Genomic DNA, 21,736 nt, shown 5'->3' with positions numbered 1-21,736 from the left:
CCATCCTATCATGAGGAATTTGCCAAATTGTTCTTCCAGGCTTCTTTCAAATACTCCAAGTTTTAAGCACAGTATTGCAGCAACATAGAGTCACAGAATCACTGAGGTGGGAAAAGACCTCTAAGCTCATCTAGTCCAAACGCCAGCCCAACCCCACTGTGCCTGCTAAACCATGTCCTGAAGTGCCACGGCCACATGGTTTTTGAACCTCTCCAGAGTTAGAGACACCACCGCTGCCCTGGGCAGCCTCTGCCAGGGCTTCACCACTTTGTCAGTGAAGACATTTTCCCTAATATCCAATCCAGACCTCCTCCAGTGCAACTTGAGGCCATTTCTTCTCATCCTGTAGCTTGTTCCTTGGGAGTAGAGACCAGCACCCACCTCACCACAACCTCCTTTCCAGGAGCTGCAGAGAGCAATGAGGTCTCCCCTCAGCCTCCTCTTCTCCAGGCTCTCAGGCGCTCCCACGACCTCTGGGCTCCAGCCTCTTCCCCAGCTCCATCCCCTTCTCCAGATGTGCTCCAGCCCCTCAATGTCCTTCTTGCACTGAGGGACCCAAAATCGAACCCAGGATTGGAGGTGCGACCTCACCAGCACTGAATCCACGGGGACAATCCCTTCCCTGCTCCTGCTGGCCACCCCACAGCTGATCCAAGCCAGGATGCTGGTGGCCTTCTTGGCCACCTGGGCCACTGCTGGCTCATGTTCAGCCACTGTCGGGCAGCTCCTGCAGCACCTTTTCGACCAGGCAGCTTCCCAGTCGCTCTTCCCCAACCCTATAGCATTGCAACATCCTTCATCTTCTGTTAATATAGCAAAATCTGCTGTTGCTACCACTCAGAGATCCGAGGGGAATACAGTGACTGTCCCCATTCACAGGAAAACACCCTTCTTGCCCTTTTTGTTCTGTATATTGGATCCAGAAGAGTCATAGAGTTGTGATGAGAACAGTAGAGTATGAGGACTATATCCAGCAGAGGACTTCACTGCTTGATTCTTTCCTCTAAAGTAACAACTGAATCATCAGATCCAGCCCCCGTTTCACAGATGTCCATGTAATGGCTAGAAGGCTGCACAAAAATACTCAGACGTTAACTATAATATAATGCAGGAAGAGAGCAGGAGGAATCAAAAGCAGTGCCAGATGCTTAGATCTGTCCTAGATATGATCACAGAATCATTGAGGCTGGAAAAATCTCTAAGCTCATCCAGTCCAACCATCAGCCCAGTGCCACCATGCCTGCTAAACCATGTTCTGTAGTGCTGCAAATACATGCTTTTTGAACCGCTCCAGGAAAGGAGATTCCACCGCTTCCCTGGGCAGCCTCTGCCAGTGCTTCACCACTCTTTGTGTAAAGAAAGTTTTTCTAATCATAGATTCATAGAATTATAGAATAGTTTGCACTTGTCCTTGTTAAACCTCATCCCACTGGTCACCAGTCTTAACCTCCCCTGGCACAGCTTGAGGCCATTGTGAGATCTGTGCAGATGTTCTTTTTAGGCATTGCAAACACAAGCTAACCTCCAAAACCCTGACTGATCTCTGTCTGTAGGACGTGTCTCCCAGGCCATGAGGGGCTGATTTCTTATCCCGCCTGTAAAGATTCAAGCTCTCATCTTATACATGTAGGCAGTTATGAAATAGAAGAGGGATTTCCCAGTACGTCTCCCTATCTTCTTCCAGCCCGTGAGGAACATGCGTTTTATTATCTGGATCAGAGAGTAGGAGACCACAGCTCCCAGGCTGTCTGCAGTGGAGGGAGCTACTGAGAGAGTGACCTGCTGTCAACTTTGTGCTTCTACAAATGCCTATCCAGTTTATATTAAGTGCTTACTGAAACAGAGACAAGAACACACAGCATCACCCTCCCATCTTTCTGTGGCCCTATGCCTACTCTAACTGGAGTCTGTGCCCAGAAGGGCTCCTTTTCTGCCCCTCTGGGTGTCCCAGGGGCTTCATGATCTCTCCGGCCAGCCCAGCAATGCAGGTGAGCAGGATCAGTGTGGATCCGAGCTGTACAGCACAGTGTTCTGCCATTGGAAAAAAACCCAAGAAGTACAGGAAAGCAGGAACAGGGGGAGGAGGGGAAGGGGAAAGTAAGTTCAGGCTTTTCTTCACCAGAAGTCCAGCCAGGGAACAAGGTAGAGGTAATCCCTAAGAAGGGGAACGGAGCTGGGGAAGGGGCTGAGTCCCAGGGGTTCTGGGAGTGCTGAGGGAACTGGGACTGTTTAGCGTGGACAAAAGGAGCCCTCAAGTTGTGCCAGGGGAGGTTTGGATTGGGTATTAGGAAAAATCACTTCGCTGAAAGGGTTCTCCGGCACTAGAACGGCTGCCCAGGGCAGTGGTGGCGTCTCTGTCCCTGGAGGGGTCTAAAAAATGGGCAGATGAGGTGCTCAGGGATGGTTCAGTGGTGGACAGGTATGATTGGACTCAATGATCTCAAACGTCTTTTCCAACCAAACGATTCTATGATTCCGATTCCCGCTCTATGTTGCACTTAGGGAATTGTCTCAACAGCAAACAGAGCTCAATGTTGATGCACATTGAAATCTTTTATTTGGAGAAATATCAGTTTTTCCTCAACATCTCTTGACTAATTACATTGATACTCTGATTTGAAATTGCAGTTTCTTTCCTAAATTTACCAGTGGTTTGCAATGAGATGTTGGGAAAAGATTTTGAAAGAAGAAGAAAAAATCCACACTAAAGAAAAAATATTTATTGAGTAAATATTTGAAATACCCTTGTAAAAAAAGTGTACATATGCATTTCCTTCCAAGGAGAGGGTGTTGTTGGGAATGTATACATATTGCTGATCCTTAAACAAATAGAAGAAGTAGGTGAAATGTTCCCGGTAATATAAGCAGAAAGGATTTTACTGAATCCCATGGAGTTGTGCCTATGTGTTTCAGGAATAATTTTTATCCCTCAACATCTTCTCCCTGGCCCTGTGAAGGTGAATTACAGGGTCAGGATTTGACAAATGTGAATGTCCTTGAGTTAACCAAGGCCAGATTGTTTTCTATCCAAGAAGTCATGTAAGCGGGGGCTGATGATTGGAATTGCGGATGGTACCAGGAAAGCGTGGTCTGACTCCAGTGGCAGTTGGAGCGTGGAGTCCTAAGGAATTTTTTACAGCTTTATATCAGTAATAACTGAGAAAGATCTGAAGAGACAATTTAGACTAGACATCAGGAGGAATTTCTTCACAGTGAGGGTGGGGAGGCCCTGGCCCAGGGTGCCCAGAGCAGTGGTGGCTGCCCCATCCCTGGAGGGGTTCCAGGCCAGGTTGGATGGGGCTTGGAGCCCCTGATCCAGTGGGAGGGGTCCCTGTCCATGGCAGGGAGTTGGAACTGGATGAGCTTTAAGGTCCCTTCCAACCCAAACTATCCTATGATTCTATCATTATAATCTCACTGACTGCTGTAAATTAGAAATAATCCCGATCACTTTGAAATGGGTTCCTGTCGAATTTGCAGGAACAGGATCTTGATCAGAAAGACTGGGTTGGACAATTGCCATGGGTGACTCACTTCTTTATTTTCTAACCTGATTTTCCAATATGTAAACAGACGGAGAGGTGCTGCCCCTGCCTACACCGAATCCTCTAGTGCCTTTTGTCCTTTCAGCTGTTAATGGCACAGAATGTAGGGCTTCCACCACCTCCTGCTGAGACCTTTCAATGTCTGAGAGCTGTCCTTGTTATGAAGTGGTTCCTGATGTTCAACCTCTATTTTCTTTTGCTCAGCATCCTCCCCTTACTTGTAGTTAAATGCCTTCTGATCAAAGTAGTGACATTTAAAAGCAAACCCGGCTGGAGTGGGTTCAGAACAGCCTGTGAAGTCTCCTCTGGATCAGACTTCAAAGGGGCCGGACAGAGCCCATCCAGGACAGCCTTTACACGTTCAGTCCTGTCTTGTGCTTTTGCCCTCTGAGAGTGTGTTACACATCACAACAGTCAGTGGGTAATAGCCGGATATGTACACACAGCCACCAGTACTAGAAAGTGGTGATTCCCACAAAGCCCATCATCGTTTCAAAGCCGTTGCAAGCCTTGGTGCTGTTTACTGGCACACAGATGTGGCAGTGGGAGCAGATGAGCGGTACGTCCCTGCTTTTCGCTCTCTGCTTGCTCTGTGAATGGTCATCAGAGGAGCTCCTTCACTTCTCTCCTGCCCTCCTTGTGCAGGAGCCTCCTTATGGCTCCTGGAAGCACATGGGGTACATTGGCAAGCGTGCTGCAATGCCTGGCTCGCACCAGTTGCAATGGTGCGCTGCAATGCCTGGCTCACACCGGTTACAATGGTGCGCTGCAGTGCCTGGCTCACACCGGTTGCAATGGTGCGCTGCAATGCCTGGCTCACACCGGTTACAATGGTGCGCTGCAATGCCTGGCTCACACCGGTTGCAATGGTGCGCTGCAGTGCCTGGCTCACACCGGTTGCAACGGTGCGCTGCAATGCCTGGCTCACACCGGTTGCAATGGTGCGCTGCAGTGCCTGGTTCACACCAGTTGCAATGGTGCGCTGCAATGCCTGGCTCACACCGGTTGCAATGGTGCACTGCAATGCCTGGCTCACACCGGTTGCAATGGTGCGCTGCAGTGCCTGGCTCACACCGGTTACAATGGTGCGCTGCAATGCCTGGCTCACACCGGTTGCAATGGTGCGCTGCAGTGCCTGGCTCACACCGGTTACAATGGTGCGCTGCAGTGCCTGTTTCACACTGGTTGCAATGGTGCGCTGCAGTGCCTGTTTCACACTGGTTGCAATGGTGCGCTGCAATGCCTGTTTCACACTGGTTGCAATGGTGCGCTGCAATGCCTGTTTCACACTGGTTGCAATGGTGCGCTGCAGTGCCTGGTTCACACTGGTTGCAATGGTGCGCTGCAATGCCTGGTTCACACTGGTTGCAATGGTGCGCTGCAATGCCTGGCTCGCACCGGTTGCAATGGTGCGCTGCAGTGCCTGGTTCACACTGGTTGCAATGGTGCGCTGCAATGCCTGGCTCACACCGGTTGCAATGGTGCGCTGCAATGCCTGGCTCACACCAGTTGCAATGGTGCACTGCAATGCCTGGCTTGCCAGTTGCTCAGGCGTGACCACAGCCTCGAGTGCAACAGCACTTGCTGGGTGCCCATTAGAGAGGATGTGAAGATGGAACGCAGATCTGCGCTTTGGCAGACCTCTGAATTGCTCTATTCTGTGCTTTTTCATGCAGCACTTGAGTCAAGGCAAAACAAAACGAAGCCTCAATCCCTGCAGCATTTCAGGCACCCTCCACAGCAGCTGCCAGCAGTGCTTTTTCAGGTTTTTCTCAGAGGAAAAAGGTGTCCCTGCCCATGGCAGGGGTTGGAGCTGGATGGGCTTTAAGGTCCCTTCCAACCCAAACCATTCTGTGATTCTATGACCTGTCACCCTTTCCCTGGGAGGAGATCTGTGGAGGTCCCCAAGCCAAGTGGAGGATATTTGGCATGGGACCAAGCCTTACTCTGCAAGCTGGATGAATTTTAGCTTGCTATTTAAACAAACTACTTTGGTTTATGTAGATATCTTGATACTTCTACCAAAGATTCCCCTGGGTTGCAACTCTGGCAGAATTCAAGAGTGTTAAATTTATATGGAGAGAAAAAATATATATAATTGAGAAATATAATGAACACTGTCCTTTTGAATTCCTTCCCATTCTTGTTGTTTATGGGTCCTTTAAATCAAGACTTGCTGCCCTTAATTATGTAATGTATAATAGCTGACGTCAGTCTAATACCGTGTTATAGAATCCAAGAATGAGTTGAAAAAAAAGATGCATGCAACCAATGTACTGTATTCATCAGGACAGCCTGATGAGAAATCCTCCGGGGAAAGAAATTGCATCATGGACTGAAACACATCCTTGTTCTTTTCCCTTCTTCTCTGTTGGGTTTTTTTGTTTTGGTTTGGTTTTTTTTTTTGTTTGTTTGGGTTTTTTTTTTTCCCCAGCAACAGAATCTATCAAAAAAATGAGCCTGATGAAAAGGACAACATTGCTCTCACTTTCCTCTTTCTGATCTCTTGGTAGCCCAGAGTGCTAATCAGCCCGTCAGTCTCTAATTAAAGAACAGCAGTGCCAGGCAGAAGAGAGCCCTGTGCACTGAATGTTAACAAGTGAGGGAGATTTTGTGCCCAGCGGTGACAGCAAAGAGCCATGTCAGGAGGTGGGTTTAGGCACAGGGGAGCGAGTCCGATGGGCTGAGGAGCATTTCTGAGCCTGGGACGGCGTCTGCTCAGGGATTGCTTCTGGGAAGAAGGAGCAGGGCAGCCCGAGAGGTCCAACATGCTGCAGATTGCAGTGCCGTGTCCTCCTGGTAATGTTGGTGCTTCCAGCAGCATCTCTTTCGTAACAGCAGTGAAAACCTGTTGGTTCCTCCCAGTTCCTCATTGTAGAAAGTGGCGATCACCTGTAACACGTTGGGGAGCTGAGGATTGACTTATTCTGCAGCAGCAGCAGCAGAGCTGACCCTCTGCTGCAAGAGTCAGGATTAGCCCCAGGACTTTTTTATGTCATTCTAGTGCTGGCAGGCTCAAGGGAGCAGGAGGCATGAGTCCAGCCTAGATCTGGTGACCTTCTGCTCCCATTACTGCATCCAAAGTAGTTGGACTCTACCTGTAACTGCATGAAGGAAAGAGGAGTCAGCTTTCTTTTTCTTGGCCTTTCCTTTCTTTTTCCTGCCCCAGACTGTGCAGTACAAACCATTGATGCAGCCTGGGGAGGGCTGAGAGTTTTTATTGTAGGCTTACAGGATACTTCAGGTTGAAAGGGAGTCTTGGCCATTTTGCTGCCTTGCTTTGCTGAAGTCAGTAGGACGTCTGCCACTTCAGAATCATAGAATCATAGAATCATAGAATCATAGAATCATAGAGTAGTTTGGGTTGGAAGGGACCTTAAAGCCCACCCAGTTCCACCCCTGCCATGGGCAGGGACACCTCCCACTGGATCAGGGGCTCCAAGCCCCATCCAACCTGGCCTGGAACCCCTCCAGGGATGGGGCAGCCACCACTGCTCTGGGCAACCTGGGACTTTTTTTTTCCTAATTTTCTGTAGGATTGGAGGGATCCAGACCCTAGACTGGCTTTAGAAAAGGACTGGGAGAAGCATTGTGGAAAGCCTGCCTCAAATGAGGACCAAATATCAAGGCATGCTGGGGTGGTGGTGCCAACAGTGGAGCAGAAAAGCAAAGGCTTCCCTTCTCACCCACCATGCTGTGACTGATCCCATGAGCCTTCCCAGCAGGGACGCTCTGCCGGCAGAAGACAGTTCATGCTGTTGAAAGAGGTGGTATAAGCTCTGGGGAAAGAAAATGCCTTTCAAAGTTCATCGCATCTGCTCTAGGAGGGCTGGCACTGTAGCCACGCTGGTGGATTGCGATAGCAGCCGAGGGCTTGAAGAAGAGCCAGGGCTGTAGAGATGCTGCTCTTGGGGGCTGAAGGCTGGCCAACGTGTGCTAGTCCAAAACTATTTGCAATATATATTTCCAAATTTGCTAATCCGGTGATGGAAATCATCTATTTCCGGCCTATAGACTGTATATACAAGTTGTTTTCCCAAGATAAAAAATGCAGTACAAATCCTATCATTTCAGATGTATTTTTTTTGGTTCCTATTGCTTGCAGGGACTGCACAGTTTGCATTCAGCTAATCAAGTAGAAGTGTTTACAGAGTCCTCTGTGTGTCCTCAGGCTTGAGATGCTACCACAGGAGTAAAAGACAAAACTGCCTTTCTATTTTTAGCAGCCAGCCTTTTCCAGGCTCGCCCCCTCTCATAAAAGCTCCATGGGCTTGTATGAATCTTCTTTGTATGAGCTCGTATTTAGCCAGGAAAGCCCACAATTTCTGGAGTCAGTGTGTTTTCTTCAAAGGCTTCTTGTTCAAGGGCTTGCTGTCGTGGTGGTGCATGGTCCCTGGATTCTGGCCAGGAGGTACCAGCTGCAGTCACACCCTGACACCACACTCTTGAGACATTGTAAGGTGCGCATCCCATCCCTCTGGGAATGCCCCTCTGTTCCCAGGAAGTTATCCTTTCTGATACTGCAGATGCAGAGGTGGATAAATACCTCGCTAAAGCAGTTTGAAAGTCTGTGCTGCAGCATGATGCTGCACCGACTTAATGAAGTTGCGGTTGTCACAGGGCACAGGGGCTCAGTCAGTTGCTTCCAATCAATGCTGAGAGGTTAATTACACATTTACCTGAGCAACAGTCTGAAATCCTCACCAAGAAATTAAGAGTGGGGGTGAGTCTTGGTGCTTTGACACTTACAAGTGGAAGCACTACCAGAGAAGCCTGTCTATCTCAATGCCCCCCATCGCCGGCTGAATCTTTACAAGCTGTTTGATGAGATTTTGGGATGGTCTTATCACAAAAATTGATTCTAGTGTGGCATCAAAGCCAGAACTGCACTGTTTTCTTAGTACTTAAAAGGGGGCTGCAGGAAAGCTGCGAAGGGGCTCTTGATCAGGGAGTGCAGGGATAGGACAAGGGGGAATGGTTTTGGGCTGAAAGAGGGGAGATTGAGGTGAGATCTTGGGCAGAAATGTTTTGCTGTGAGGGTGGGGAGGCCCTGGCCCAGGTTGCCCAGAGCAGTGGTGGCTGCCCCATCCCTGGAGGGGTTCCAGGCCAGGTTGGATGGGGCTTTGATCACCCTGATCCAGTGGGAGGTGTCCCTGCCCATGGCAGGGGGTGGGACTGGATAGGCTTTAAGGTCCCTTCCAACCCAAACCATTCTGTGATTCTAGTTTCAGAGCCAAAAAGGGAAAAACAAAGCTTTTCTCTCACTTGGTCCTGACTCCTGCTCCCTGCCTTTTAGCTGGAGTCCTCCTGGTTCCGTCTGCGATGTTTCAGAGCAAGAGATGCACCGAGATGCCCACGGGGCAGGTGGTCATGAATTCACCCATTTTTAATAAATAGATTTTAATTAACTTTTTAAAAAGTCCAGCTCATCCCAATTAGTGGAGGGTGACTGCATTTGTTCTCTTGGAGAGTGGGAGAGAAAGCACTGTGTGTTCAGGGCCATCTGCTCATGAATCCTTAAAAAATCTCAGAGAGGAAAACAAGCGTTAGCTGGAGGCAGGGAAAGAGTGAGGGCATTCTGGCCAACTGCCAGCCGGGGAGGGAGGGGCAGAGGCTGCTGGAGGAGCTGGGGTGGTCCTGACAGTTTTTTAGAGACGGGAAGCTCTAGTGAGCTCTGGGAGAAGGGGCTGTAATTGCCTGAAGGAGTGGGAAGGGAGGCAGCAATCTGGAGGGGTGGGTTTTAGCAGCCTGGCAGGTGGGGGCATGGATAGCACATTGTAGATGAATTGGGTAGCTGGTCTGAGAGATCAAGAGGGGATGTGCTTTAGGATGCTGCTTTAAAGGGAGAGGGTGCCAGGGAGTCTGTTACCCTGAACACAAAGGGGCTCTGTTGTGGACAGGAGGAAGGGGGCTTCACTCTCAGGATGCCACCAGCATCGAGACCCAGGATCTGGGGGTACCTGGCAAGGGGGAGCAGGGACAGTGTCTGGAGCAGCTCTTTTCTTATTGCATTGTGAACTGTAATGGCTGTGCTTTGAGTGTCTGCACTTCATTTATTTCTCTCCCTTCAGAATTATCCCATCTCCAATTTCTGGTCTGAAGGCAGGTGGAGTGGCTTGGAAAAGCTGCAAAAGGGGCAAAATCTTATTTAATTCTTGTTTCTCCCCATCCTGCAAATAGAAACATACCCACTGCCCTGGCTGGGAGCAGCAGTTCACTTGGCCTCCTTCTCTGTGCCCTCTAGGGAGACGATATCTTGGACCGCAGCTCAGAGTTGATCTACACGGGAGAGATGTCCTGGATTTACCAGCCTTATGGACGGAACCAGCAGCGTGTTTTCTTTCTCTTTGATCACCAGATGGTTCTCTGCAAAAAGGTAAGGACGTCTAGGGAGAAAGCAGCATGGCTAAGGACATGCTGCGGACAGGCTTTACAGTCCAAAGTGGTTTTTAGGGCAAGGTGGCTGCTACACGTGTGGAAGAGGACATGGATAGCACTGAGAAAGAGCAATCCACGTGCTAGAAATACGGAATTACAGGATGGTGAGTATGCTGGGACAGAGGGATTTTGATGCTGGTAGCAAATCCAGCCTCCACTTGTTCACTTCATGCCTTTTTCTCATGTGCCCCTTGTTTGGCTCGTTGCCTCACTTCTACTTTTGGCTGCAGCATTTGATTGGGGATTAGCCCTCGAATTTCTATATGAACTGTGGAGCCTGGCACTTGGGCAGACAACTCAATTGCTGTATTAAAACAACAATCGCTGCCTCTCGAAGTAACGCCAGGCAGCAGCCAGGTCTGTCGCAGGTTATGTGTGCTGTCACTTGATGAAATGCAGTTTAAGCCCTATCCTCATGTAGCTGCTGCGCTGGATTTTGCGTGGCATGTCTCTACCACAAAACCCATCACAAAGAAAGGCAGTATGGAAAACTGGTGCTAAGGCGTTGCAGTATCAGTCGGCAGGGGAACTGTGTTTCGGAGTGACTGTGTTCAGCAGCAGCAGAGCTGTGTTGCTGTATTCCTGCAAAGGTAATCCCAGCTCATTAGCATCACAACTGTTCAAAGGGAGGTGACAAAACACATCAGTCGCAGGTGCCTCCATGCCTGATGGACAAGGATTCGTTGGCATTTCCGCTGCAGCCGCACAGATAAGTGTGCAGAGGGAGTTCCCTGGCCTGGCTACAAGTGGGAGCCACGGCAAGCTGCAAATGTCTCTGGCCAAGCACACCAGGGTTGTGTTTCTGTCACATTCCATATGCTAAGGAAAGGTTGAATGAGCTCCAGCGGGACAACATCCCTCTGAGGAGAGCCCTGCCGCTGCAGGAAGCAGCGTGGGTGGCAGCGTGGGTGGCTCCTGACTCACTGCAGCATCACTGCCCGCTGCCACCATACACGGAGCTATGGCCTGTGCAGTTCAGTGGGTGGCACTTTCTTCTCCTGAGTCATGGTTGACTGAGATTTTGCCTTCTGGAATGCGCGAGCTTTTTTTCCCCCTTGTCGCTGCTGTGCCTTTTACTTCTTTGCTGGCTCTGATAAAAAACAACAAAACCAACTACAGAGCAACAGTAACAGGCTCAGAGAACTGTCAGAATGAGTCTTGGAGGACACAGCTGGGTTTAGTTTTTAATCTTGACCTCCTCTCCTTTGATTGTGCCCCTGAATTTCCGATTCATAAGGCAACGTCCACTTTGGCTTGTGCTGGGTCTGATCCAGAGAGGTATCAAGCATTCCAGTAACTCCTAGGATAACCAGAGCTGCGATTTCTGTGGTCATCAGTATGAGTGGAGAGCATTCAGCAGCTCACAGCAGGCTGCTGGGAGCTCGAATGGTTAGATCAGTATGCAAACAGTTTTAGTGTGACACTGTCCTCTTCCCTTAGGTATTCAGAAGGCATTTTGTGCTGCATGTGTCAATGCTGCATGAGAGACATCTTCATGGGAAAATGCCCTGCAGGTCTTAGCTGCCTCAGAGACAGCACGGTGGCCTGGGTCTTCCTGGCAGAAGGACTGGCTCAGTTTCAGGTTAGAGAGGACCTTTGAGATCATTAAGCCAAACTGTACCTATCCACTACTAGACCAGATACCTGAGCATGTTATCTGCCCCATAACCCCTCCAGGGATGGGGACTCCACCACTTCCACAGGCAGCCTCTGCCTGAGAACCCTTTCAGTGAAGAGGTTTTTCCCTAATTGCCCAATCTAAACCTCCCCTGGTGCAACTTGAGGCCATTTCCTCTCCTCTTATTGCTTGTTACTTGGGAGAAGAGACCAGCACCCACCTTGCTCCAACCTCCTGCAGAGAGCAATGAGGTCTCCCCTGAGCTTCCTCTTCTCTAGGCTAAACATCCCCAGGTCCCTCAGCTGCTCCCAGAACCCCTGGGCTGTAGCCTCTTTCCCAGATCTGTTCCTCTCCTCTGGACGCACTCCAGCTCCTCAATGTCTTTCTTGGAGTGAGGGATCCGAAACTGAACCCAGGATTCGAGGCGCAGCCTCACCAGCGCCGAGTGCAGGGGGACGATCCCTTCCCTGCTCCTGCTGGCCACACTGTTTCTGATCCAAGCCAGGATGCTGTTGGCCTTCTTGGCCACCTGGGCTGCTCTTGGCTCTTCCAGCAGGCTTTTTTGCCACTAGCCGAGGTCTTGTGGTACAGCATCCTCACTGAGCTTGGCGGTGACAGCACAGAGGGTGCTAGCTCATCTGGCGAGCCCAACAGTGTGGGCATATGGGAGGTTATCCTTCTGCACCACTCCTTCCAGTATCAAACTGCAGTTGTTATTCTTTGGAATGTTGGGGTAGGGAGTAGAAGGGGTTACAGCTGCATTCTCCCATCTCAATAGTGTTCTTCTTGCACATTGTTAAGAATGTTGTCTGAATTCAGAGGAGCGTTAGCTGACGTTCTGGGATCACATTTCCTTCATAAAAATGAATCTGGATGATTTATTGCCTGTGTTGCCTTTACCCTTGTGTAAGGCTCTGCTCTTACAGATCCCAACAGGCAACCATCTAGAAGGACAACCTCTGATTTCGAACCAGAGCGCTATCTCCTGGGCTTTCTTAGTGAAGCACCACTTATATCAAGGTTTGGGAAGCTATGGCCAGCCTTCTTTACCCTATACTTTCAAGTTATTATCTGAGGCAGTTGAAATAGGACCCACGCATCCCCAAGAGAAGGGAGAAGCCCCAGGTCCACAGGGTCTGGTGTTCCAGCTCTGCCTGGCCAGCAGTGGGACGAGCACCATGTCTGGGCTCATCTGCCGCACAACAGGCTGCCAGTCATGGGAATTAAAAAGCTTGAGGGTGACGTGAGCTTATAATATGCTTTCATGTCCTACTTCATCAAGCCCTCAGAGAACAGAACCTGTCTGAGTCCAGAAGGGAAAGTTGGAGATTTCCAGAAGGTTGAGACTGGTCTAGGGCTGCCAGGTCCTCTGCCTTGTGTACAGGGAGAATGAAGTCTTTTAGAGATGTCCAAGGCTTGATTGAACAGTTTCCCTCTTATTCCAGACAAAGAGAGGGAGAAAATTCTTGGAGAATCAAAGAATCACAGAATGGTTTGGGTTGGAAGCCCAATCCAGTTCCACTGCCTGCCATGGGCAGGGACACCTCCCACTGGATCAGGGGCTCCAAGCCCCATCCAACCTGGCCTGGAACCCCTCCAGGGATGGGGCAGCCACCACTGCTCTGGGCAGCCTGGGCCAGGGCCTCCCCACCCTCATCATGAAGAATTTCTTCCTAATGTCTAATCTAACTCTTCCCTCTTCCAATTTAAACCATTCCCCTTCATCCTATCACTAGAGGTCCTTGTAAAAAGTCCCTCTCCAGCTTTCTTGTAGGCCCCCTTTCAGGTACTGGAAGGCCGAGTATCAAAATGTTCAGCTTTGGTACCACTTATGATGGCCCATCTCAGCACAACCTCATCTTCAGAAAATCTTTTGCATATGTGGATTTTCTTCAGATACGATAAATGAGTAGGTGTGATACATCCTTAGTCCTGACACAGTGGATTTGAGAATGCATTTATTTTTTAATTATAGTGGTTGAATTTTATTTCCTTGTTGGTCAAAATAGATTTTTAGTAGAAATGCTAAGTGTCCTGAGAGGCTCTGACAAGCATCTGTTTCAAAGAAGATCTCCCACTCCTCCACATCTTCATTGCAGTTATCTGCACATCATCCTCACCTCCCCTACCTGTTGTCTCCCTCGTACACGTTTGCTGCTGCAGCAGTTCTGGGCTCCTAAATCTCCTAGATATGGATTCTGTGGATTGACAGGTAGTGATACATGAATTTCTGATGGAACAGATACAGTATGATATCAGAAGTGCTGCACAGGTTTGGCCGTTCGTGTTTTCTGTCATTCCTTTGAACTCCATAGTCTGCAGAATTTGTGACACAGTGGGGTTGCATTGCAAAGCCGTTCACATTCCTGCTCACTACTGCATGCAATGGAAGGTGAAATGACAGGCTGAGAGAGTTGGGGTTGTTCAGCCTGGAGAAGAGAAGGCTCTGAGGAGGTCTTATAGGGACCTTCCAGTCTCTAAAGGGGGCCAACAGGAAAGCTGGAGGGGGCAGTCTTTCTTCCAATTCGTAAAGGCTTGTGGGGATAGGACCAGGGGGAACAGGTATAAACTGGAGAGGGGCAGATTTAGACTGGACATTAGGAAGAATTTCTTCACTATGAGAATGGTGGGACACTGGCACAAGTTGCCCAGGGAGACTGTGGCTGCCCCATTCCCAGAGGTGTGTAAGGTTGGGTTGGATGGGCCTTGGGCAGCCTGATCCAGTGGGATGTCCCTGCCCCTTGCAGGGGGTTGGAACTGGATGTCTTTAAGATCCCTTCCAATCCTTACTATATTATGATACTATGATGATATTTCTCCTGAAATCATGGGTGTCCACAGGTCCCTGCAGGCTGGAATCACCACCCCTTGGTATCCTGTTGCTCGCTTGTCTCATAAAGGTGATCTGCTGGTCAGCAGTGGGAGCATCTTCTTGAGCGTCGAGTTGTTTAAAAGATGTGGCACTTAGGGTCATGGGTTAGTGGTGGGATTGGCAGTGTTAGGTTGAACTTGATGATCTTGAAGATCTTTTCCAAGCAAAATGATTCTACGATTCTGTGAATGTCCTTATTGTCTTCCAACTGGCTGTGTCTCCTAGGATTTTTCCAAGGGCTTTTACGTCAGCTTTGCCAAGGGTCTGTCTTTGCAGTTGGCCTGAGCATCTGGGTGATTTCCTGGATGATAGATTGTTTGCATTAAAAAGAAACAGATATTAGCATAATCTGTGTTCAGTTTTGGGCCTCTAACTGCAACAGGGACGTTGAAGCAGTGGAGCATGTCCAGAGGAGGGCAACAAAGCTGGTGAAGGGTCTGTAGAATAAGTCTTATGAGGATCGGCTGAGGGCCCTCGGTTGTTATGTCTGGAGAAAAGGAGGCAGAGGACAGATCTTATCACTGCCTACAGCTTCCTGAAAGGAGGTTGTAGCAAGGTGGGTACTGGTCTCTTCTCCCAACTGACAAGTGATAAGATGAGAGGAAATGGCCTCAAGTTGCACCAGGGGAGGTTCAAATTGGGTATTAAGGAAAAATGCTTCACTGAAAGGGTTCTCAGGCACTGGAATGGCTGCCCAGGGCAGTGGTGGAGTCACCACCCTGGAGGGGTTTAGGGGGTGGGCAGATGAGGTGCCCGGGGATCTGGTTTAGTGGTGGACAGGTACGGTTTGACTCTATCATCTCAAAGGTCCTTTCCAACCAACCAATTCAATGGTTCTATGAGAATCTTTAGTATGACTCTGTTGAACGCTATGGCTATGTTAATATATTGAAGTTCAGCTGTCAGGAAAGAAGTGATGGCACTGGTTGGATCCAGTGGCAAAGATCAGACCCTTCCCAGGTCACCAGTGTAGGTTCCACTGTTGCAGACTGAGGAATCCTGAATGCATTTCCATGTCCACGTCTCCTGGAAAACTGTCAGGACTTCAGACGGAGACCTAGTTTGTAAAAATGAGTAATTAGAAAGGTCTGCATTCAAATGTGCTTGACAGATGTTATCTCCACCAGTATGGGTACATTTAAGTCTTTCTTCCAAGCAGGAAACTTGCACTAAGATTTATGAGGGCTGCATGTAGAGCAGTAGCAGGAGGTGGAGGAGCTGACACCACGGAGCTGACAGTGGCAGCCAGCTCTCATTCCTGACAAACATCTTGCAAATCAACTGGTGGGGGGAAATTTTCACAACTAAAATTGTTTTCCAGACTTTAAAAATAGATCTTTTTAGCCCTGGTTTTGCCATCAGACACAGCACCGGTCATTTCCTGATAGCACACTGAATTATTCTTTGGTGGTAGGAAGTGAGAACTTTAATCAGATGAAATGACCATGTCAACCATTTCAGTGTTCAATACACTGGATGGTGACCCACCAGTGGACGTGGGCAGGTACTGCGGAGCATTTCCAGACCCTTTGTCCAAAGTGGAGCGCTGAGTTGGCCTGGATGTTTACAGTTCTTAAGAAAGAACCAGATTTGATTTTCTTTGTAAAACTGGGTAACTTTCAGCTGTTGGATTGTCAGACCTTTCTCATGGATGTTCCAACTGTGTTCCATGACCCAGAGGTTAGGACATTGCAGTGTTTTTGAGGACCAAGTGGTGCTTTCTTCAGAAGAGACTCTCGGTTCATTATCCTAGTGCAAAAACGCCTTTTGGAAAGGAAGAAGGGAATGAGCTGTGTAGGAAGCAAGACTGGCCTCAGTTTGACTTACCATATGTCTATAATCAGGAAAGAAGAATACATATTCCAGCATGCTAACCGTAATTACCAAGAAATGAAGTCAATCCTTGATGATGGTTGCATTTAAAGAGATTGCCTTAAAGGCACAGGGTCTACTTTTCTTATCACCCTGAATTTGAGAGAGTTTGACACAAAGATGCTTTAAATTTGCAAATCATAGTCCTTAACATCCAGGGCTGTGACACGCAGCATTAATTATGATAGTAGCTCGTTATGTTGGGGGATGCTCGAGGTGGTTGGCATGTAAGAGGTGAAGATCTTTTTTCTGTGCTGGGTGATAATTTGGATTCTCCCAATGGGCTCGAGTGCGCTGTGGCATTAGGCTGGAAGTGACAGGATGAAGAGTTAACAGAGCTTCTGCACCAAATCACCCTTTCTGTTCCCCAGTAGTCAGACAGTGCTTGATGGGGCTCCCTGTTTAGTGTTTTCTGACAGCGCAGAAAGATCAGCAACTCAAATGAAACACATTGAGTTTTCATTTGCACTTCTTGTGCATCTCTTGTAATGGGAAGGTGATGCCGGACCCAGCTTGTGGTTTATTGCTATTGCTATCTTCCCTTGAGCTCTCGGAGCAAAGCAGGCTGGATGAGAAGCAAAATGAGACCAGTTTAACACCAACAGGCAGACAGAAATAGCTGTGCTATAGGAGGCAGGGTAAATAAAACAATTCTGTCAAACTCCATTGCAGTTCCAAGTTGCCAAATGGGAAGATAAAAGAGACATTTCTGAACCCTTTTAGTGTAAGAAAGTCTGGTTCCCATATCAATTCTGTTAAAAACATCGAGGTAATCTTTGCACCAAAACAACAGCCCTGCTTTTATTGCAGGCTAAATAGGTCTCCCAGGGCTAACCGAAAATTGTGTTTGTGAACACACAGCAGCACTGGGACAATTCTTATTACTTCAAGTGCTTTTTTTTGACCCACAAGGAACACTGTTTGACTTCTGCAGCACCTCCCACCCTTTCTCTGTATCTCCCGGTAGCACGGATCTCCATGAAATGCTATGGTTTGGGTCAGGCCTGGGTCCAGCCTGCAGGAGGGCGGTAAAACAGGCCGGACTGTGTTTCCCTGGTTTCCAGCAGCGGCTTGGTTGGGGCTCACTGGTGAGCTGTGCTGACAGAAAAAGCGTGCTGCTTTTTGAGATAGAGAGGTAGCATAAGATGAACTTCCAGATGACCAAAGAAAACACACTGACTTGGTCACAGCCCCAAAGCAAAGTGTAAAATGAAGCATTTAGAGAACAATGTTTTCACAGTCCTGCTGACACAGCCCCGTGTTCATGCCCAGCTGATCAGTCCGTGCTGTCTGCAGACAAGACCTTGTCTATGAGTCCAGTCCATCAAGAGAGGTGAGGAAGCCAGGTTCTCCCGTCGGCCTCCTTGGCTAGCAGATAGCTGCAAATAAAGGATGAATTGACGTGATATACATAAAAACAGTTATGAGGAACTACTTTAGCTTTGTGATATGGCGTATTGTTCAGCCTGGAGAAGAGAAGGCTCTGAGGAGACCTTTTAGCGACCTTCCAGTTCCTGAAGGGGACCTACAAGAAAGCTGCAGAGGGACTGTTTACAAAGGCTTGGAGTGATAGGACAGAGGGCAATGGCTAGAAACTGGAGAGGGGCAGATTTAGACTACACATAAGAAAGAATTTCTTCACTACAAGAGTGGTGAGGCCCTGGCCCAGGTTGCCCAGGGAAGCTGTGGCTGCCCCATCCCTGGAGGTGTTCAAGGCCAGGTTGGATGGGCCTTGAGTAGCCTGAGCCAGTGGGATGTCTCTGCCCATTGCAGGGGGTTGGAACTGGGTGATCTTTAAGGTCCCTCGCAACCCAAACTATTCTATGCTTCTATGACTACATGATTCTATATTCAAGGAAAGAAAACATTCCTTTTAATAGCCAAAAAAGCCCTGAATGCATTTGCTCAGTGACCCATTTGCAGGTACCATGGATGCGCCCTGAGTACAGTTTTGCAGGAGGACTCATGCAAAAGGACTGCACTGACCGGAGCGAGCACCCTGCAGCACTCTACCACATTCCACTGGCTCAGGGAGGCAGGTGCTGCCTGCTCACTGCTCCATGTGCGATAGCAGAGAGGGAAGAGCAGACTCTGGAGAGGTCGCTGTGACACAGCAGGTGTGGGGAGAAAAGCATCAGAGTCGGCCAAAGGAGACAGCTGCAGGAGACGGGGAGAGGCTTTAGGTTGTTGCTTGCTAATTCAATGGTAAAATCCAGAAAGGACTGGATTTAGAGTTCACAGAATGTGTTTTTAGTTCTGAATAGCTTCAGTCTACTCGTGTAGCCATACAAGATGCTATACGATATACTCTGTGCCTAATTCATCGCTCCTGTAACTGCAGTGGGTGTAAATTTGGCCCACAGGCGAAACCTCAAGAGCTGGGAATCTAACCCTCCTCCTGCTGTGGCCTTTCAGCAGCCCGATTTTTTAAACCCCTGGGAACAAGTTGGAGAGAGCAGAAAAGCCGAGTGACGTGTCTGCAGAAGGGTTTCCCGTCTCTTCCTGTTATTAGTTCTTTGGAAATACACTCGTCCTCGCCTCGCTGCTTCGCAGCCAGTGTGACTGGGCTTGAGGTGGAACAAGGCATCAAAATGCCACTGCTGTTCCACTAAATACATTGAACAAAAATAGCATTTCCACATAAAAGCTTTCAGCTCCAGTCCTCCCCCACTCGGATCCCACACTGCAGCTTCATGGAGCTGGCAAGGATGAATCAAACATCTCTTTCCAAACTCGGGAGACAGACACTGCTGAATAATTTGGCAGGAATCTGCCGACCTCCCCAGCACAGCTGTCCTTGTGCAAGGAGGAATTACGTAAACTGATAGTGCAGGGATTTCAGCTCCGCTCTTGCCATGGCAGCCCCGGAGGGGAAACTGTTAACAAACAATTTGGACCATCTGAGGAAGTTTGCAGTAGGAAGTGAGTGGCTGAGATTGTGTTAGGAAGGGGTGGTCTTACATCCCCCTGTTTCTAATACGATCCATCCCTCGGTGCCTTTTCAGGCTGTGTTGCACAGACCCCGCTCCCCTGCTTCTGAAGGCTGGCTCAGCCCAAGCTGCTGTGTCTGACAGGGTGATGCTGTACAGTACTAGAGTCCTAGAATTTTTTGGTTGGAAAAGACATTTGAGATCATCAAGTCCAAACAAACCTGTCCACTATTAAACCACATCTCTGAGCAACTCATCTGCCTGTCTTTTAAACTCCTCCAGGGATGGTGACTCCACCACTGCTGTGGGCAGCTGTTCCAGGGCCTGAAAACCCTTTCAGTGGAGAAATTTTTCCTAATATCCAACCTAAACCTCCCCTGGAACAGCTTGAGGCCATTTCCTCTCATCCTATCCCTTGTTATTTGGGAGAACAAACCAGCACCCACCTCACTCCAACCTCCTTTCTGGGAGCTGCAGAGAGCCATACAGTCTCCTCAGCCTCCTCCAGGCTAAACAGCCTCAGGGCCCTCAGCCGCTCCCCATAACCCCCACGTTGCAGACCATTCCCCAGATCCATTCCAGATCTACTCCAGACGTGCCTCAGCCCCTCAATGTCTTTCTTGGAATGAAGGACCCAAAACTGAACCAGAGATGCGAGGTGCAGGTTGCACCCGTGCTGAGTCCAGGGAAAGGATGACTTCCCTGGTCCTGGCATCCAACCACTTAACAAAGCTTGGATTTATTTTCCAGTACCTGAAGGGGCTACAAGAAAGCTGGGGAGGGAGTTTTTACAAAGGCTTGGAGTGATAGGACGTGGAGCAATGAGTGTAGAGAGGCAGATTTAGACTAGACATTAGGAAGAAATTCTTCACGATGAAAGTGGGAAGGCCGTGGCCCAGGTTGCCCAGAGCAGTGGTGGCTGCCCCATCCCTGGAGGGGTTCAAGGCCAGGTTGGATGGGGCTTGGAGCCCCTGAGCCAGTGGGAGGTGTCCCTGCCCATGGCAGGGGGTGGGACTGGATGAGCTTTAAGGTCCCTTCCAACCCAAACCATTCTGTGATTCTATGATTCTCTATTAAGACTATTTAGGACAAAAGGATCCAAAAGGGTTCATTGAGTGTTGGGGTCTCATTTGGAGAAAAGAGAGGCCTGGTTTTGCAATGCACTCAGGCTCCGGGGACGTGAAGAAGAATGGTCTGGAACTGACCCATCTTGAAAACCAGCCCGCAGTAGGGTTAAGTTATATGAACAAATGCTATGGAAAACTGTGTCCTTGGTGTTGACGAAAAGCAGGCTGGGCTGCTTTCTTCAAAGGGTCTCTTTAAGGTAAATTAGATTTAAAAAATGTAAGCTCTGAATCTTTTTTTAAAAAGCCAAAGAACGTAGAAAGCCCTTATGACTAAAGATACCCAAAGACATGGCAATGTGGCAGCGTGCCATGCTCTCATTGCTCACAGCAGGCTGGGCAGAGTGAGGAGAGAGAGAGCAGGTAGGCACAAAAATCAGGACAGATTTCAGGAGTAAATTGAAAATCTCTGCTCGCCCCCTCGGCTTCTTCTGTTCTGCTCTGCAGTCACTGCCCAGGTGAATGAGAAAACATCAGAGAGGGGTTTGACACCCATACCTTAACTGTTTTATTTTGTTCAGCCTGGAGAAGAGGAGACTGAGGAGAGACCTCTTTGCGCTCCGCAGCTTCCTCACCAGGGGAAGAGGAGGAGCAGATGCTGAGCTCTTCTCCGTGGCCACCAATGATAGGACCTGAGGGAATGGCGAGAAGATGTGCCAGGCGAGGGTTAGGTTGGACATAAGGGAAAGGTTTCTTTTCTGATTTACAAGTGTATGCTTTCTGCATATACCTTAGCCACTGCAGTAAGTTGGGGGTGGATGCATCATTCATTGTAGGGGCCACATCCCAACTTCAGATCTTCAGGTTTTCAAATGAAAGTTCAGCCTTGATTGCTTTACAATGGTCAGACATGAGATTTTTTTTTTCAAGCACAGCTAGAATCACAGTTATAGAATGGTTTGTGTTGGAGAGGACCTTAAAGCCCATCCAGTTCCACCCCCTGCCGTGGGCAGAGACGCCTCCCACTGGATCAGGGTGCTCAAAGCCTCATTTTCTCCTCATCTCCTTAGATACACGCAGGCAGCAATGTGGAGCCAGTGGTAAGACACATAGAATCATGGCATGCTTTGGGTCAGAAGGGACCTTAAAGCCAGTTCTGTCCCCTGGTGAGGAAGCTGTGGACCACTCCTCTTACTCTCCTCTTCTTCAGGCTTAACAGACCAAGTGCCTACAGCCGCTCCTCATACGGCTTCCCCTCCAAAACCTGCACTAACCTTGTGGCATTGGGAAGGTGGCTACACTCAGTGGTGCATTCAGCAGATGGGCTCTGTCTGCGGTGTTTCACAGGTTGGAATAGCCATATTTGTTCCTCTTCCAGTAAGTGTGTGTGTGTGACA

The 21,736-nt window shown here is 48.9% G+C and overlaps 1 protein-coding gene across 8 annotated transcripts in view; it reads left to right on the top strand.

Moving 5' to 3' along the window:
• ARHGEF9 (Cdc42 guanine nucleotide exchange factor 9) overlaps window positions 1-21,736 on the top strand; it is a 201,798-nt gene that overhangs the window by 163,144 nt on the left and 16,918 nt on the right. For all 8 annotated transcript variants that reach the window (XM_054075197.1, XM_054075192.1, XM_054075195.1 and 5 more), the window contains one exon: window positions 9,790-9,921. In XM_054075197.1, the coding sequence (XP_053931172.1) occupies window positions 9,790-9,921 (132 nt within the window). The remainder of the gene's footprint in view (window positions 1-9,789; window positions 9,922-21,736) is intronic.

The sequence above is a fragment of the Cuculus canorus genome, chromosome 10 (assembly GCF_017976375.1).
Source record: "Cuculus canorus isolate bCucCan1 chromosome 10, bCucCan1.pri, whole genome shotgun sequence".
Lineage (NCBI taxonomy): Eukaryota > Metazoa > Chordata > Aves > Cuculiformes > Cuculidae > Cuculus > Cuculus canorus.
The sequence above is the reverse complement of the archived record's forward strand: the minus strand, read 5'-3'. Positions and strand labels throughout refer to the sequence as shown.